Source organism: Propithecus coquereli, unplaced genomic scaffold (genome assembly GCF_000956105.1).
Source record: "Propithecus coquereli isolate 6110/MARCELLA unplaced genomic scaffold, Pcoq_1.0 Scaffold289, whole genome shotgun sequence".
In the NCBI taxonomy this organism is placed as follows: domain Eukaryota; kingdom Metazoa; phylum Chordata; class Mammalia; order Primates; family Indriidae; genus Propithecus; species Propithecus coquereli.
In genome coordinates this window covers 1,833,184-1,852,380 of record NW_012148496.1, presented here as the reverse complement: position 1 = coordinate 1,852,380, position 19,197 = coordinate 1,833,184, and the positions used below count along the sequence as shown (strand labels likewise).

The 19,197-nt window shown below is 39.8% G+C and overlaps 1 protein-coding gene across 1 annotated transcript in view; it reads right to left on the bottom strand.

Annotated features, from left to right (window-relative positions):
- VAV3 (vav 3 guanine nucleotide exchange factor) overlaps positions 1–19,197 on the bottom strand; it is a 508,157-nt gene that overhangs the window by 224,479 nt on the left and 264,481 nt on the right. The window contains exons 3-9 of the mRNA XM_012648507.1: positions 18,850–18,908; positions 16,316–16,381; positions 11,751–11,859; positions 9,900–9,992; positions 7,618–7,686; positions 5,454–5,557; positions 3,996–4,095 (exon numbers count right to left, since the gene is read on the bottom strand). Of these exons, the coding sequence (XP_012503961.1) occupies positions 3,996–4,095; positions 5,454–5,557; positions 7,618–7,686; positions 9,900–9,992; positions 11,751–11,859; positions 16,316–16,381; positions 18,850–18,908 (600 nt within the window). The remainder of the gene's footprint in view (positions 1–3,995; positions 4,096–5,453; positions 5,558–7,617; positions 7,687–9,899; positions 9,993–11,750; positions 11,860–16,315; positions 16,382–18,849; positions 18,909–19,197) is intronic.

The following is a 19,197-nucleotide window of genomic DNA, read 5'->3' as shown; positions in this document are numbered from 1 at the left end:
CTTCCTCAGCTTACTACTACAGTTGTATCTTCCACCGATCTCCCCCAGTAGGCTTATGGGCCAGGCATCAAGAACACATCCCTGCTCAAACCTGCCACGAACCTTCCCACCCTTGTGCCTTGGTTTATTCAGTTCTCTCCAACTCTCTCTCCAAAGCCTGTGCTTTGTCCACCCTCTAGCACAATTCATCATCCTCTTTAAGAACTGTATTTCTAGGCCTTTATTAATAAACCCAATCAAAACTGTTTTCTCTCTCTCTGCCTTGTGGGGGTCTTTAATTATTTGTGTACATACCTTTTTTTCTTTTTTTAAGAGACAGAGTCTCGCTATATTGCCCAGGCTGGAGTGCAGTGACACAATCATAGTTCACTGTAACCTCAAACCCCTGGGCTCACACAATTCTCCTGCCTCAGCCTCCCGAGTAGCTGGAACTACAGGTGCACACCACCACATCTGGCTAATTTTTCTATTTTTTTATTTTTAGAGATAGGGTCTAGCAGTGTTGCTCAGGCTGGTCTTGAGCTCCTGGGCTGAAGCAATCCTCCTGCCTCGGCCTCCCACAGTGCTGGGATTATAGATGTGAGCCACCATGCCTGGCCCATAGTATCTTTTCCAGCATATTTTGCCCTTTATCCCTCTAAGAATCTACCATTTGCTTAATAAATACTTATTGAACTGAAGGAAATGGAATGTTTGACTCTAAAAATTTGCTAAAGCATAAACCTATTAATGAACTCCAAGTTTTTAAAAGCCTTAGATTTTATTTTTTTAATCTCACATTCTTTCTTAAAAGTTTACTTAAAAATAGTATTCACTTGTTCACTCTTTTGACAGTAACTATGACTTTGAGGAAAGTACTTTGAAGTGTCAAAGCATGAATTTAAAGCTAAGGCTTGACAACTCACAGTTGTGTGATTTTGGACAAGTCACTTCTCTGATTTTACTGTTTCTCATATATCTGCAGTGCTGTTCAAAACACTAACATGCCCTACAAACATTATTTTTACTGAGCAACCTAATTTTAAAATCCTCACACAATTGCACATCCTAGCCCAAAGACTCTTTCAGTTCATGGAAGGAGGTGTGATTAAGAAAATGCTCTTCGTTCACAAGTTTGTTTCCCCTTTGGCCACACTTAGCTTTTCTGCACATAGAATGATATATTATCAGGAGCCATTAGGCAAACACCATTAACTCTAATGACCACAGTGACTTAACGAGTGTGTCTGACTCTAGATCTTAGGCAAAATGAACTGGGGACACATCCTGACATATTAGCTTGTGTCTTATCAATTACTGCGGTTCATCAGAATGGTAACTATTTCAACTGATTTTTTGCTTCTACAGATTGTAGAGAGTTCTGGATCACGAGTCTCAAGCAGGAGGTTAAACTGTTAATATTACTGTAATGAGTGGGTCTTATCTCCCTGGCTGCATTTTAAGGTCCTTGGAAGTGAAGTTGTAGCTTACCCTTCTTAGGTTGTGCCATCCCAGCATAGTGTTAGGGACAGAAATGCTATGCATTTGAAATTTACTATGTTATAAAAGTTAGTTTCAAATTGTTGGGAAACAATTAGTTCCTTTAAGTTCTAAGTTACAGGCTCAGGAAGTAAAGAAAACAACCTTGCTGGCATTAGCTAAATCTGGGGGCTGGAGACTGAGGTGTAAAATGCTTAAACGGATTGAAAGTAAACAGGTAGAAGTAATTCTTCTAAAAATATCCGGTCACTTTCTTAGCTTCAACTCAATTATAATCAAAAATAAAATAAAATGAGGTCAGACAAGCCAGGCTTACAGGGCTAGATAAAGAGACTCTATCACCCTTCACCCCATGTTATCTTGGTTCCAAAATAGAAGAGAAAAAGACAAAAAAATCAACAAGAACAAAAATAACTACAAAACAGAAGACACAAAGAAGGCAGAGAGACACCGAGACGAAGGCAACCATCCCCTCCATCACACCGGGACTTGCAGGAGGTAGTTCCAACTGAGTATTTGTTGAAGTGTGACGTTAAGTATCCGATCAAATACTTCAAAATCAGGCCTGTGGTCAGAAGTACGGGCTTTTAAGCTGAGGAAAGGACAGCCAGCAGCACCTCACCCTGCACCTTTCTAACTCAGCCTGAAGTCCTCTCTGTCCCCAAGACTGACAGTGACTGCAGAAACTGAGTACTTAGAGTCCCAGAGTACGGGCACTGGGCAGAGCCTTCACCACAACTCTGAAAGGAGGAAGAGGAACATTCGGACGAGGCTGAGAATATAATGCAGGCGTGACTCACACTCGCTCACTCCTCTCTTGAACCACGATTTTATATCTTTTTTTTTTTTAATGCTTTAATGGTTACTCTATTAGGAATTAGATGTATGAGTTGCAAAGTTTTATTTTATCATCATATTTTAATGAGTCAAGGAGGCTTACAGGTCTGCACTTAAGAGGCTCTCTTCTCCAAAGAGAAGCAGGAACACCTTGCACTGACAATGCTGGGACTCAAACTACCTCCAGTCTTAAGGTCAACATCATCAAGGGATACTATGAGGCAGAGAAAAAAGATCCATGACATAGATTTAGTGCCTTTATTTGGTTACCTGTTAACATGCAAGCTTTCTAAGCAATGATTTCCCTTTGTGGGAGTTACATGAGGTATGAAATCATACCAGATAGCTGAAATGATGAAGGATGCTGATTTGAAAATCATCTGCCCCTTCTTCCCTGCTCATCCCCTGACCTTACTGCTCAACTGAACAACGAATTGGAAAAGGGATATTGAAGAGTCAAACAAGCCACACAGTCATTGAACAGCTGACTAGGTACCTCTGCCTGAAATTTAAGAAAACCTAAACACAAGGATAATACATTTAAGATGATAATTCAGTCCCACCAACAGTGGATGAGTGTTCCTATCTCTCTGCATCCACACCAACATTTATTATTTTGGGACTTCTTGATAAAGGCCATTCTCACTGGAGATAAGTGATATCTCATTGTGGGAGGGGGGAGGAGGGGACGGGTATATGCATACATAATGAGTGCAATGCACACCATCTGGGGGATGGACATGCTTGAAGCTCTGACTTGTGGGGGAGGCGGGGTTAGGGCAACATCTATTACCTAAACATCTGTACCTCCATAATATGCTGAAATAAAAAAAAAAGATGATAATTCATAGAACAATCATTTTTCAAAAGTTCTTTGAAAGTATGAACTCCTCTTGTGAAAAAAACATATCTGGGGTACAAAAACGTATGACTTAACACATTTCCAAACTTATTTTCTGTTGTGACCCTGTGCTCTGTTTACACTGGCCTTCTTGCCATTTCTCAAACTTTCCCGACTCTTCTGGTCAAGACATGCCAATTCTTCCAGAATTCTCTCCATGGATTCTAGCCATCAAAGCTTTCCCCTAACTCAAATGTTGCCTTTTCAGATAAATCCTCCACACCTACCCACATCGAAGTGGGCAGATTCAATCGTACTCACAGAGTCCTGTCACATAGTGCTGACCTCATGCTACTTAATCTCCTTCTATTTGTGTTTGTCTTCTCTTCCTTCTCATGGGTAATATCCATGTCCTTTTTAAACATCTGCCCCTAAGGGTCTTACAATTTTAGTAAACATTTTAAATCTACATATACATTATCCAACATCTATGCCACTCATCCTACACCTCTTACTACCTGGGAAAATTACTCATAATCTCTCTAAATTTCAGCTTTCTCATCAATAAGATGAGAAAATTAATTGTATATATGTCACAGAGTCAGGAGGACCTAATGAGATAACACATGTAAAACACAGGACCATAAATATTACGTGTTACTATTGTTATTACTACCATATTACTTTATAGAGCTATCCCTTAAAATATTTTATAAAATTGGCAGGAGATTATATTGAGAATATATGGAGAAATGTACTGTTGCATTGACCACAAAGAGGAACATGTTGCTTTTAGGCTTATTTTACTTTATGTCATTAACAAAAAATAAACAAGCACCTCTAATTTCAGTTTGACATCTTCCTTTGTCTTAGAAATGTAGTCTAAACTAGAGATGGCCAACTCCACTCCACTGCAGTACTGCCCATAAATAACCAACCTAAAAGGGAAAAAGACAGAAGAAGAAATCTGTAAGAAAAAAAGCAAGAAGGAAGTAGAGGGGGAAAGAGTCAGAATCTCCAACTCTTCAAAACCAGAGTTAGGGATAATCAAAGCAGTAGTAGAAATTCTTAATACACATCATATATGTAAGTCATAGAATGAGTCGCTTTTATACTAGTGACTAATTTTTAGTTTCAAATTTCAATGGAATTCCATGTACATTTTTATAGCAAATAGATTTTATAAACTGGCCTTAATGACAGTTGATGTTAGTATATATATGTATCTCAAAAACAAAATTAAAAATTTCTGTTAAAGCTCTTATCAAAGATAAACTTTTTTACTGTTTACTCACACTCAGAAACAGTTTTATTTTCTACTACAATTTTATTGCAATCATTACATATGACTCTACTCATTAATAACCTCCTACACTTCTTCCTACTTTTTAATTAAGGAACATACATCATCTGAAAATGGGAATTAGAGGTCTGAACTGTGCTGGAGAAAAGATAACTCATATGGCACGGAGTCTGAGCCACTTCAGGAATGGTGTCTCTGTAGTAATACAAACATTTTACAAAGAGCCTCGTTGGTTTATTTTTTCTCTTAACTCTCCACTGGAAAAAACTACCAATAAGGTGCTAATGTCTATCTAAGAGTTGACACAAAGCAATTCATTGGCCACTTCTTAGTTGGTACTAGAAACTATATTGCTTGATTTAAAAAGAGAATGATATTTTAAGTGAAATTGCTTGATACTCCTATTTATGGAGTTCTTCAAGATTTTTTCTCCCCAAATTTAGGAAGGGAAATTGACTTTATGAATCAAATACTTTAAAATAGAGAATCATAAAATATTACAGTTGGAAGAAGCATTAGGTATCAGCTAATCCACCCCTGACATTTACAAAATGGGAAATGGCAGCTGAGAAATCCTCCATTGTAAAAGTATGAGCACCATACTGGATCCTTTTTCTTCCCTTTTTGCTTCCCTTTTTTTCAGATACAAGGTCACACCACTCTGTCCTGTTGCTCAGGCTAGAGTGGCTGGAGTACAGTGGCACAATCATAGCTCACCCCCTCGAACTTCTGGGCTCAGACGATCCTCCCACCTCAGCCTCCTGAGTAGCTGGGACTATAGGCACACACCACCACGCCCAGCTAACCTTTTTTTTTTTTTTAATGCATATATAGAGCTCAAACTACTACCTGAGATTTACTGTCCCAGGTTCTAATTACAACCCAGGTAGTACTGTAATGAACAGTAGCTACAGCTATTTATTAGCCATTCTAATATTAACTCTTACTATCACTATAAACTAAGACCCACAAAACTTAAAATTTAAATGTTACCTTTCCTTGTAGTTAATAAAAACTTGATACAAGTTCTGGTCATTTTTATTTACAATGGAATCATGAATCTCTTGCATTAGGTTCCGATGAACTTTTACAAGTTCCTTAGGAAAAAAAAAACAATGTGAAAGGAAAGTAGGAATCAGAACCAAAAATACGCCCCAAACCCAAAACCTCTGTTGTTGCTAGACTTGCCACTCAGGATATGCTGAATATTCTCCATATATAAACCTGCCACCACCAATAAAGACAGGAGGACGGGCATATGCACAAACAATGAATGGACAGGCATATGCACAAACAATGAGTGCGATGCACACCTCCGGGGGAACGGACACACTTGAAGCTCAGACTTGAGGGGGAGGGAGGGTAAGGGCATCATATGTAACCAATCATCTGTACCCCCATAACATGCTGAAATGAAAATAAATAAATAAATAAATAAAAAGATAGGAGGAAAAGGAAGGGGAGGAGGAAGAAGAGGAGGAAGCAGAGGGAGAAGATAGGGAAGGAAGGAAGGGGGAAGAAGGGGTGGGAAAGAAGGGGGAGAGAAGAGAAGGAAGATGAGAAGAAGGAAAAGGAGTGGGGAGAGGAAAGAGAAGGGAAGAGAGACAGCCCTGACTTGAAATGTCAGTGTCCTGTGAAAAAAAAATTATCTCACTAGTTATTAAAAGATAATTCATTCCTTATATAAAAACATGTCCAGCTCATTTTCATTTTATAATCACTGTAAATTTTTAAATAAACTTTATTTAAAACTTTGCTTTATTGACAGGATAAAGTAATGATTCATGTCCTTGTGACATAGAAATGTAGATTTGTACTTTGGTCAATTAGTGGTGTCCTGGTGCTAAGCTAATAATAATCAGACTAAATTACTTGAAACCAGGCAACTAATGGCATAAATAAGAAGCAAATAAATTGTACTAGACTGTTTACTAGAGCAACTCAAAGTCAGAATTTCACAGTTTTCCTGATAAGCAAGTAGCTTTCGGTCAGGCAATGAGGAAATGTGATCAAGGTGCTCATTCCCCCATTACCTCTTCCTGTGTACCCTGGAGCACACATTGACTCCACACCGTGTTCTTTCCTAGGTGGGGTGCAAATTAAACATGAATATGTTGGCCCTGTCATTTTGCTGAGGAGTATGGAAAAGCCGTAAGAATAAGGACTGTCAAATGGGTTCTAAGTTACAGTCCGTACTTTAAGTGGTTTAAGATCCCTGTCCTCCTAGAATGTCCAGTTTGTTTTATTCTAAACCTTCACCTGACATTGTTAGCATTTTCTTCCTGGTATGTTATAAATCAGTGAGAATGTCTTCATTTGGTCAAAATCAGGGATAAGGACAGCACACTCATCAACACAGAACACAATAGAATCAAAATATAAGCGATTTCTCAGGTGACACAAGCAACCCTGCACATAAAAACTTATATACATGTAAGTGTATGTGTGTGTGTGTGTGTATGTGCGTGTAAACCAAAGCAAGTTCTAGAGGTCTAAGAACTAGAATTTTGCCTAGCATTACCTCACTAGGCATAGCATTTAGCTTGTTTCTATGATTTCTGGGCAAATACCCTTTCAGTATTGTAAGATTCTGATAAGGTGCCCTAAAACTTGAAATGCTTACATAACTGTGAAAAACAATCTTCAATTTTATCATTAAGATAGTCTGTTAAATCCTGAAGAAGTAGTCTATTTCATAAATGGTAGTTTAAAGCTGATACAACTGGGAGGAGAAAGCACCAAAGAGCAGAGGCCAAAGTAGGGGGATCCAATGGAGTTGGACAGTGGCTGTAAGACAAGGTTTGAGGGGCTGGAGGAGCAACAGGGCAGGCAAGCGTGGGGCAGAAGGGGACCCCAGAAGACAAACAGGTGGTAACATCAAGGATTATTTAATTGAGACTGCCTCTTCATGCCATACAGTTAAGGATAGCACATGAATCTTGTTTATCCATTTGTGTTCTGCATGCATTTTGAATGACTTTTTACTGAACATACGACATAGTTATTTCAAGAAAATAATGATAGAAGAACTGGGGAATCAAAAAAACAAGATCAAAATTCTTAAAGAAGAGGGTCAAAACAGGGATCTGGAACCCACTAAGAAAATGAAGATTTTATAGAAGTACGCCACAATTTTGGCTAGCATATTTTTACTTACAGGAATGTTGATAAATACTGAATCAAATTCTGCTGCTGTCAGAAATCTTTTCAGTGGTGCCATGAAATACTACCAGGAGAGAAAAGAGAAGTAATAATTAATCTATATAATAGTTTTTCATCAACAAACAATATTTATTGAAAGTCAATTGTTTATCAGCATTATAAATACCAAAAAAAGTAGAAATTTCTTTATCTTAAAGATTTTATACTTGAACAGATATAAATACATAAATACAAGCTGGTACATTTCAAATATAAAATAAAAGGTTAGACAACAAACGCTTCCATAAGAAGGAAGAGAACGCTATTGGCTGAGTTAGCAAACAATGGCAACCTTTGTAGATATATCTGAGGACTCAAACAAAACATCCTCCAAATACTTTGTGGAGATTATAGATTACTGAGATCAATAATCTGTTCATGCAATTTATGGATCATTCCTTGAGAATTTTAGTTCCTGGCCTATCATTTCTCTCTCATTATCTGTGCAGATGATCCTTCCAGCAGAGCCTGGCCTCTCAGTTCCGTGACCTTCAATAATCTTATGCTCCACCCTATCTCACCTCCCAAGGCTCATGGTCATACCCCAAGACCTTGTCATTATCAACACCTGCATATGCTCCATAGCACTAATTTCAAGCAACCAACTCTCTGACCACTACCTCCTACCTTCACAGCTCATTCCCTCAAGGACTTCTTCAGCCATACCTGGTCTGCCACGCCGCTGACCAGCTCACTTCCCCCACGTTCCTTATGTCCCTCCTTACCCACTTTACAACTCCATGAACCACCATCAGAGTCATTTCCCTGCATTATACCCTTATCCTCCCTTCTTCCACTGTGCTTTTCTAGAAAAACTAAAACCCTGGTAAAATCTAGCTTGCCACATATTTTGTGTCTGTATCTAAGATGTTACGCATGGACTACACTGACAGTCTAATTTTAAATATGACCACAAAACTCAACTGGGCCTATAATGCTACATAGCCCTATTATATTTCCCTAATTGATTACTCTCCTACTCTCCTGAAGAACTCTTCCACACCTTCATCTTTTTGCCTAAACTTCCAAAACTTTCTCCTGGTTCTCGTTTTCCTAACTTGTAAATATGGGAGTCACCGGGGGTGGCCTCAAACCTCTTCCCTAATAACATGCATCCCCTAGGGTGAGCTCATTTAGTCCCAGGCCCTTAATGCCATTATGCAATGATAATGGCTGAATCTATATGTCAATTCAACCTTTCCCCTTAATGCCAGGCTCGTATCTAACAGCTTCCTCAACATATCCCCTTGGAAGTCTAGCAGGTATCAGCAATTTAATATGATCGAACAGACTTATGATTCCCAAACCTGTCCATCCCCATCTCTGTAGCCACCTTTGCCATTCATTTGGCAGTTGCTCACGTCGAAACCTAGCAGTCATCCTTGATTCCTCTCCTCTCACTCATCCTTTACTGAATGCGTCCCCCAATCAGTTAAATCTACTTTTAAAACTTATTCGGAATCTGACCGCCCCTCAGCACCTCTATCGATACCACCATTTGTCATCTTGATTACTACAATAGCCCTCTAATTTTTCTCCCAGGTTCCTCGCAAAAGCCAGAATTAGATGTTCAATACGTAAATCACATCGTGTCACTTCTGCTCAGAACGCTCTAGCTTCTGGTGGCCTGCATGACCTGGTGGCCCACAGGCTGGCCCACCCCACTGCTCACTCCCCGCCACCTGTTCTGCTCCAGCCATGCTGGACCGCTGCTGCCCCTTGGAGCATGCTCTGAACACTTTCCCATCTGAGGGCCTTTCTCCCAGAAAGTATCTTCACGGGGATATTTAAGTGGCTTGCACCCTCGATTCACTCAGCTGTCTGCTCACTCTTGTCTGAGAGGCCTTCCATTACCACTCTATATAACCTGCCACCAGCCTCCCCCACCATCCACCATCCCCTTTCCCTGCCTTATTTGTCTTCAGATAACTTATCACCACCTGGCATACTTATCTGCTTACGTTCTAAAGCTTCCCATGAGAGAGAAAATGCCTTGAGAACCAGAGTTTTGTTTTGTTAATATTTACTACTACAGCCTCAATCCCTAAAACAGTATCATTCAGATACCAGAACATCAATAAATAAATACTGTGGAATGAATGAATCTGCTTTGAGGTCTTTAAATACAAAGTTTTATTAAAAATTAGAAGATACACACATTTAGCAGAAACAGCGAGTCTAATATATTAACTACATAAGGCTGTATTTGAGCATCAAGAATAATACCTGATGACTTACTTTTTCTATCGACTCCAAAGTTTCTGTATATTTTTCTTCTGTCTGCTTAATTTCTGCTAGGCAACAACTTCGTATGTCATTTTCTGGACATTTCTGCCGTTAAGATTATCAAAATAAAATTATTTAATCAAATTCATACATTAATCTAGCTGGCAGTAGACATAAAGAGATATGAAGTATTGCTTATTTTCTTAAACTTTCCATTCTAATGAAACACATAACTGAAAGATAAAGTTAACTGCATTTGTGAAGTATCTTTGCTTTTGTTTAAAATTTTGAACAATGTAAAAGAAAAGGTTTTAGATGATTAAAAACAAACTTCTGAGTATAGGCTTTCTCTTTAAATTATAATACATTTTATTAAAAATGTTAATGAAACTGGAAACACCATAAATGGCATAGGATTTCCTTAATATACAGTACACTTCACAAGTGTCATAGAAATAACTGCAAAAATAACAAAAAAAGATATTTGGTAAGTAAAAACCTTCAAATTATTTTTAAAACATTAACATCTTACTGTTTGGCTCTTTTACTAAGTGTGTAAGATTGGAGGTGGTCAAGCATAGTACTAAAATCAAAGATTCTGGAATACGATAGAATCAGGGTCAAGTGCCAGTTTTGTTGTTATTAGCTTTGTTTGTGACTGTGAACAAATTACTAAATTTCTCTATGACTCAGTTTTCTCATCTGTAAAACAGGGAGAATTATAGTAACAACTCCAAGGAATTGTAAATGAGATAAAACAGTGTAAAGCACTTAGCACCTTGCCAAGTGCCCAAAAGGGCCCATACATCAAAATATTATTGCTCCTAGCCCTGTCCGCTGCGTGAAGACTGTCGCTGAGTGAAGACAGCTGTCCTGTGGAGACACTGAGGAATCTAATGGCACCAAGAGCAGATAACAAATACGGGAGGTATAGCTGATACCCTGTCACCTAAAAATGCTCTGGAAATGCTGCCACAGACAGCATGTCAGCTCCTGCAGTGGGATAAAGCACTTTCATTGTATTTACCAAACACAGGCAGGTAATTTGTTTTCATACCACAGAAGCTACTGCTGCCCTTCTGTGGCGCTGGACGACCCACCAGCCTTTTATCAAAGGCAGGAGCACAGAGAGCCGAGAAAATTCATCAGAGCCATGAAGAAACCTAAATCGCCACCCAGCTGATGAAGACTCTTTGGTATAAAAGAATACATTAATAAAAACCAGAGCCACTGACTTTTTTGATTTCAAATTACAGATGAGAAAATAATTCAAAGTTATTCTTTCTGAATGTTCTAGATATTTTAATGGCAAATAAAAATTTGAGGGCTCATATTGACTATGACAATATATAAAACAAAGTTTATGAAATAGTAAAAAAGCTAGGAGACTTATAATGAAACAAAAGGGTAAAAATATCTCATATCAACACCTAACAACTGTGTTAAATATTCTTTAATATATATTTTCTCTTACATCGAATTTAACGGAAGAAATCTACCTGTTTTGTAAAAGATTTAGTTTCATAACAGTATAATTTCAAGATTCCCTAAAATTATATTCTATTATCATTTGCCATTATTTAGCTGGGTGGCGTGTCATTTCTCTCCCAGACTTGGTTTCCTTACCAGTACAAAATGAAAAGATTAGACCAGAGATTCCCTATGGTTGTTTTGAACTGTAAAATACCATGCTTAGGTCTCCAAATGTAATAACAAGTCATAGTTAGACAGTTATAAGCAAGAAAAGATAAAACAAACAAAACCATTCAGCAGAGGTTACAAAAATAATTACATTAATCTTTCAAGTAATTGCTCTCCTAATAAAATACTCAGAGTAACTTAAAAAACAAGCAATAGTCCTACAGGTTGATGTGCTTCCTCTGCTTTCATTAAGTCCTCATAGACCTCTCCTCCTTCATCTTCCCCATAAACACAGTCATAGAGATCTTCCTCGTCGTCCACACGGGTTTCACTAAAATAAAGGATACAATATGAAGGTCATTTTCTATTACGCAGTAAATTCACTGGGCAGTTACTATGTGTAAGCACATAATTATGCTGCATATATTCTCTCTCTTAATTCATCTAGCATTAATTGTCTTATCAGGTACGCATTACTATTTGATCCATTAAAGAGATGAGGAAGTTGAAAGACCAAAAGGTTATTTGGCTTGCCAAAGATGACACAGCTAGTCACAGGCAGAGCCAAGATTTAGAACCAAGTCCGTCCTGCACTCTGAGTGTAAGACGCCACCTACTGTCCATATGCCAAGACCTCAGTTTCATCATCTGTATTACAGGGTGTAATACGGAGAAGACAGGAGAGTTAAGTAGTATCTAACATGTCATAAATGATCTTTTTAAAGCAGCAGTTCCTACAGGTTATTATCAACAACTAATCCAGTGGTTTTCAAACCACGCTCCTTCAAGCCCATGCAGAGGGTACCCACAGGTCCCCCGTCAGCCAGACCCTTCTTTTATCTGTTTTATTTGTTTACATTTGGTTTAAAGAAAGAGCCTCAAGGCCACAAATATTTTTAAAATTAAAATACTCTGCTAATGTCCTCGGCATGGAAAATAATACCTATTTCTAAAGCTTCCATGAGCACCTCCATAGTGACTGATTGGAGTATCTTCCCCAAGCCCCTCACATGAAACTGTAAACTCATTCAGTCACGGTGGGAACAGCTTGCTCCACCCACTACTGACATGCTCTGCTACTACTCAAGTTCCTCCTTTCAGTTCAAGACATTTATAAATGCCTTCTATTAACTAATAGTTCCGAAATTGAGATTGACCAATTTAGAATGTTGGAAAGAAGCATTAATATTAATATCTCTGAGAAAGAAATTCAGCTTCTTCAATATTGTCAGCTCTTATCATCTCTCCTGGGCCTGTGCAGACAGAACATTATAAATTGATATGTACAAAAATAAAAACACTGTAACTGTAAATGTCACTCTGCAACTCGGAACATTTTTCAAAGTAAGTACAATCACCAGGTTGTTTATGTTTGCCGTGAAGGATTATTTGAAGGTACTTGGCAGGAATGAACTGCCAAACACCTGGAGAAAAGGAAGATATATAAAGAGGGAGGGATCTAGTGGTAACAAAAGTTTCAGAGACCTCTGCTCTGAGAAGAATTCATTACAGAATTATTTGTCCACCCCCTACCCACTCAACCATCCATCCATTCAACAGACATTTACTAAGAACCTACTAAGTTCCAGGCTCCTCGGCGCTAAGAATATATAAATCAAGAAGACCCAGAAACTCTGCCATAGTCTAGTGCGAACAGCAGCATGTAACATAAACGCATAATTCTCTACATGCAACAAAAGAGATGAGTGCAAAATACAGAAGCAGAGAAAAGAGTGAGCATAACTCTGACCGAAGAAGTCAGGGAAGACTTCACAGAAGATACCACTTCTGAGCTGGACCTTGAACATTTTTAAATATGTCAATTAATTCAATAGGTATTTTCTGTAAAAGTGTTGTTCCAAGAGATGTGGCTACAGACCATGGCGACAGACTTTCTGCTCTCACAGAACTTAAAGCCTAGCAGGGGTGACACACACCGAACGAGGACAGGAAAAGGGCAGTCCAGATGAAACACACCAACATGTGCAAAGGCAGGGGTATGAAGAGCCTTGGCTCCCCACTCGGCGGGGCCAGGGGAGTGGGGTGGACCCCTCAAGGGAAGAGTTGAAATCAACTGTAAAGGGCTATGTACTCCGGGAGCCACCCTTTACCCCGGGCATCGGGGAATCAGCAGAGGGACTACAGCGGGTAGTCGGGTCGGGGGAGATCAGTAAGCCACACAGTAAAACGCTGTGGGTGAGAGACACTGAGAGCCCTGACTAGGGTATAGGCAGAGGAGCAGAGGACAGAGAGACTTGGGATGCTGTGACCCATCGGACTCGGTGACCCATCAGAATTAGGGAGAGCGAGGGAAGGAGGGAAGGAGGGAAGGATGACGCTCAGATATCTACTTGGAAAACGAGGGAGACAGCAAGCCTATTGGCAGTTCCCCAGCTTCCATAGTGAGGCTTTTAGGCAGGCAATCTGGCCAGAGAACGGTGGGGCAGTTAAACTGGCTTGAGCATCTTCTGCAACACATCAACGGACAGGACGGTCCGGTGAGTCCGTGGGGGAGCTAACCAGGGTATCACAGGTTCCACGTTGGAGGGGATCCTGCGCAGAAGAAAGCTAGAATGCGAAATCCATTTCTCTGGTACTCCTGATCCCAGCACTCTTGCCTCTGACCCCTACCCCCACTCCCCAAAACACTCAGTCTTGTGAAGTCCTGCATCTGACTATCTCCCGTGAGAGTAAACGCACAAATTGCATAAATTCATAACTTTTCTCAACTCTAAGAACCACAGGAGTGACACACCTGTGAGCGTATGTACACATGCGCACACACACACACACACACACACGCACGCACACACACACACAACTGGGCTAGAACTGTTTGGGATTCATTATTCAAACCTGTGCTAAAGCTGCTTTTCTTGCTAACAGTTTGGTCAACAATTTCTTATTTCTGAACCAGGGAAAAAAGGCTGTGATATTCTTCAAATGGTCAATAAATCAACAATAATCTATATTAGATTGATAATAATCATGCTCAGGCTCCATGGGCGAGTCTGATGCCCTGACAATGAAAGCAGGAGAACGGAGGGTACTGTACCGTTCGGCCATCTGTCATCTCCACTCCGCCCTGTGTCTTTCTCTCTAACACAGCAAAGAATGATTCTCTCTGCAGTGGGGACCAGGCTGATGTTTGTCACAGGGGCTTCCCTTCGGGTGAATTCATCCCCAAAAGTTAGAGTTAAGTACATGAGCCCATAGAGATTGTAACAAAGTGAAGACTAAAAATCAAGCTGTCACAGAAAACCCCAAAGCAAGCTTTTCCAGGGTAACACCACATTTGGACCCTTGACCACCAGATGGAACAGTAAGGCAGACTGCACCTCGCAGAGCACGAGCTGGTATCTCAGAGCAGCCAATTCAGGACCCTAAAGTTTTCTCGAAACTTAGAGAGGAACGCATCCTCACAGGATTTATTCTGACATCAACTCTGCCTAGAAACACCCATAAACGGAACAATATAGGGGAGGCTATAAAAATTAATCTGTGTACATGACCACTGATGAGGTTTAAAAAAGAACAATGTCATCGCAGCACTAGAAATAATATATTCTTTCTAATACTGTAAAGAATCTGATTATAATAATTTTATAGTCATTATGAAGATTGTAGCCAATTCCATAAGACCATTGGTATCTACCATGATTAATGTCAGTGAGTTCTTAGAGATTTCAAGAAGAGATAAGAAACTATTCTTAACAGATATTTAGAAGACAAGACTTTAAGGCCATTCCAAATGCCACGTACTCTGGAAGGAGCTGCTGGCCATCCATCCCTGTGTCTGTAGTCAATGGTCAAACATGGCTCTAAGAATACAGCCATAAACAAGGCAAAATCCTGGGCCTAACCAAGTTTACCTTTTCATAATGAGACAGACAATAAATGAAGCAAACCAAGACTGTCTCAGGCAGTGGTAAATGCTACAAAAACACAGAGCAAACTAAGGGGATGAGGTGATTTTAAATAGGGTAGTCAGAGATGGACATCTGAGCAAAGACTTGCACGGTGAGGGGTCAGTCAAATGGGCAGAAGAAACAGCAAGTGTGAAGGCCATGAAGCAAAAACAAGCCCAGTGTGTTGGTGTGTTAGGATGGATAAACAACGAACGGATGAATTTCCATAGGACTGGAATCTCTGTTGGAGCATGATCTGTTTGTTATTATAATTCTTTGCGAACATGCCGATCTATGTCATCAGTTCCTTGAGGGGCGAGGATCATGTTTTATGTTTATTTGTAATCTGCACAAGTCACTCAATCAGCAGAAGATAATCAGCTGCAAGGACCTTTTGCCTCTCCTGACTATTAAAAATAAAAAGCCCAAAGGCATTCTCCGTTAGGAATAAACACCATCTACTGGAACATCCCTGAATAACTCCAGCCACACTTACCTCGCCCTTCCTTGAACTTATTATAAAGCATGTCCTATCTGCTCTGCAATTCCAGTAGTAGATTCTATTTCTTTTTAACTGTTCCCTAATTGTCTAATTCCAGTTTTATCTACTATCTCTATTATGCCTTTGAGAAACTTCCAAATTTTACTTCGTTGCAGTATGTCTCTTTCCTCTTCACACACACAACAGGAACCAAAAACCAGCTGAAGTATGTTTTCTTGTAAAGTTTTCCATCACCAGTTTAAGGTTAATTCTTACATATCTTAATCATTAAGCCACTTTTTCCCCTTCAGAGAGCTTATTTTAACATCTACAGTTAAAACCCACGATAGATGTGAAAATTGGCAGTAGCTAAATTTTGCTAAAAACGTTCAACATACTCTATTAAGTCAGGAAGGCCTTTGTAGATGTCTTCATCATTAATGCTTTCTTCTGTTGGGAAGGGCCTAGGAGAAGTGGAAAAAAAACATGGGTGAATAAGCAACAACCAGGCTGGGAATTTACCTCTCACTAACCAGGTAAGCTTATCTGTTGCCAAAATGGCCAGATCTGTCACCACGCCTGACAATGCCTAGGGCTTGCCCCAAAGTGCCTGCCTCAAACCTAGGGTTCCCCCAGGGAGGCTGCAACACCTACTACCCCAAATCATCTGAGGCAATTATAGCTGGTCACCACAGTCACACGTGCCCTGGGGACATCCTGATGTGCTTACCTGATCTCCCACCTGCCACACACCCGCAGGGTCACCTCACCCACTGCAGTGCCCCAACTCAGGGAACAAGCAGCCATGCATGTGCCCTTGCCCCCAGCACCCTCTCTTTTCAGCTCTGGGATCTGATAACAAATAATTTGGTACCAATCATCCTTCCCTGACTCGGTTCACTGGTACAGATGAAAATTATTAGAAGACAAAAACACTGTGCCCTATATATATGATTATTGACCCTGACATACTTTTCTACTGAGACTTTAAGGTATTCAAGTTGCATTTTTTATTTTCATTTATTAGACAAATGAGTCAACCAGACCTCAGGGACAAGGGGTGTTTGTCCCCTGTTCAAGAATATCAGTCTAGTCTATTTTCTATTCTAATTGTTTGGCTTTCCTATTTGCATCATGATATTATGTTCTTTTTTCATAACGCCAATATAATACCCTAAATTTATGCCTAACAAAATCACAGTACTTATACTGTCGCGCCAAAAGTTTTATCTTTTCAGGTAGCTAGCAAGTTATATGTTTCGTAAAAACAAGAGGATCCATCAAAGTAACAAATAAGCTTTAAATAATTACAAAATAGTTAAGACACTCAAGGAACCTATGTTTTTTCAAATGTGTGAGAAATGTAAAATCTCAAAATCACTTTTTACAAATTTAGGTACATTTTATTGTGCTTCTACATCAATATAAGTCCATTGTAGAAAAATTAGAAAACATAGAAAACAAAAATTGAAAAGGAAAAAAACCTTCTGACGTATACCCTTTCAGAATCAAAAATACATAGGCCGGGCACAGTGGCTCACGCCTGTAATCCTAGCACTGTGGGAGGCCGAGGCAGGAGGATCGCTTGAGCTCAGGAGTTCGAGACCAGCCTGAGCAAGAGCAAGACCCCGTCTCTACTACAAAAAATAGAAAGAAAGTATCTGGACAACTGAAAATATATAGAAAAAAAAAATTAGTCGGGCATGGTGGTGCATGCCTGTAGTCCCAGCTACAGCAGGAGGATCGCTCAAGCCCAGGAGTTTGAGGTTGCTGAGAGCTAGGCTGACGTCATGGTACTCACTCTAGCCAGGGCAACAGAGTGAGACTGTCTCAAAAAAAAAAAAAAAGAAAAAAAAATGCATAAAAGTTGGATCACGCTTTTCCAAAATCTGTTTACATATAACAACATAAAATATATATTGACACGGAAAGATATGCATGTATTAACAAGCAAATTAGGGGGAGTTGAACATTTATGCCGCCTCTGGACCACCTTTGTAGAAAGCTGCCAAATTCTTGGCCCATGTCTGGAAAAGGGTCTGCATTTGCAGGGTGTCCTCCCAGAGGTCACTGCGCTTTGGATGCAGGGTCAGGGCTGCCCGGCCAGTGCTCAGCGCTCCTGTGAGCCCTGCTTGGATCCCCCCTTAGAATGTGAATGCGAACTGCGGAGACAGACGGAAGCAGCAGAGGCAGAGACACAGCCTGCGGAGCTCCCTGATGGCTGCAGAATGGAATGTGGAGCCCTGAGGAAAAAAGGTAAAACACAAAACCCACTCTATTTCCGTGAGGCCTGGCTGTGCAGCTACAGAGACGGTTCTTCTTTATTTCCTGTTACCTGTAATCCATCTTTACCAACTGATCTTTGTGTAGGATCTGAGCCAGAAAAAGCCCAACACAACATGCACACCTCTGTTCCCATGTTTATCAACTGTGTAACACTCCATCGCCAGGAGACGGCACAATTTAATTTACTTCTAAGTTTTTAATTTATTACCGAATCTTCGATACACATCTGTGTACACATATTTTACCATTCTCTGATTATTTAACTCCTGAAAGTTGTGAGTTATTGTTACAGTCTACTCTATAGTAAATGAATACATTACAACATCTTTTAAAATATTTATTTACTTAAGCATTTGTGTTTGCCTTCACAAATCATATGCACAGAAATGGTGGAGGAATTAAAAAAAAATACCAGTGACCGTCACCAGTGAATGGAGAACGATGCTTAGCCCATGTGTCTTATTCAACTCTATGGATAAGTTCTAACTTTCTCAATTAATTTCAAATGTGTACGAGACACTTATATGTCAGGCACTCATCGTGAGTGAGACACGGTCCCCACATGGAAGGTGCTTTGCGAAACAGCAATAATCCAGTCACTGCCTTGAACTGAAGGGGGCACGTGAACCACGAAAAAAGAGCTTACCTGATTCCCGTGGCCAATGCGATAGGCGTGCGAGAAAGTCGCGATAACGTTTCTATAACCTGAGAAAATAGGAAAATGTTAAGTGGACATGTATTTCAGAAAAGATAAGTTTTTTTACCCAAAACAGTTTTCCAATGTAATATTAACAATAGCTGCCGAAACATAAATTTGCAGATGCCAAGGTGGTACAGATTGGGAAGAGCTATGATTGGAAAGTGTAAACACCTGGATTATAGTTCTGGCCCTTCCGTTATGACTTTAAACAGATCACTAACCCATCTGTGTTGCAGTTTCCTTACCAGTAAAACACAAGGTTAGCCTGGGTGACCCCAAATGTCTGGTATCTCT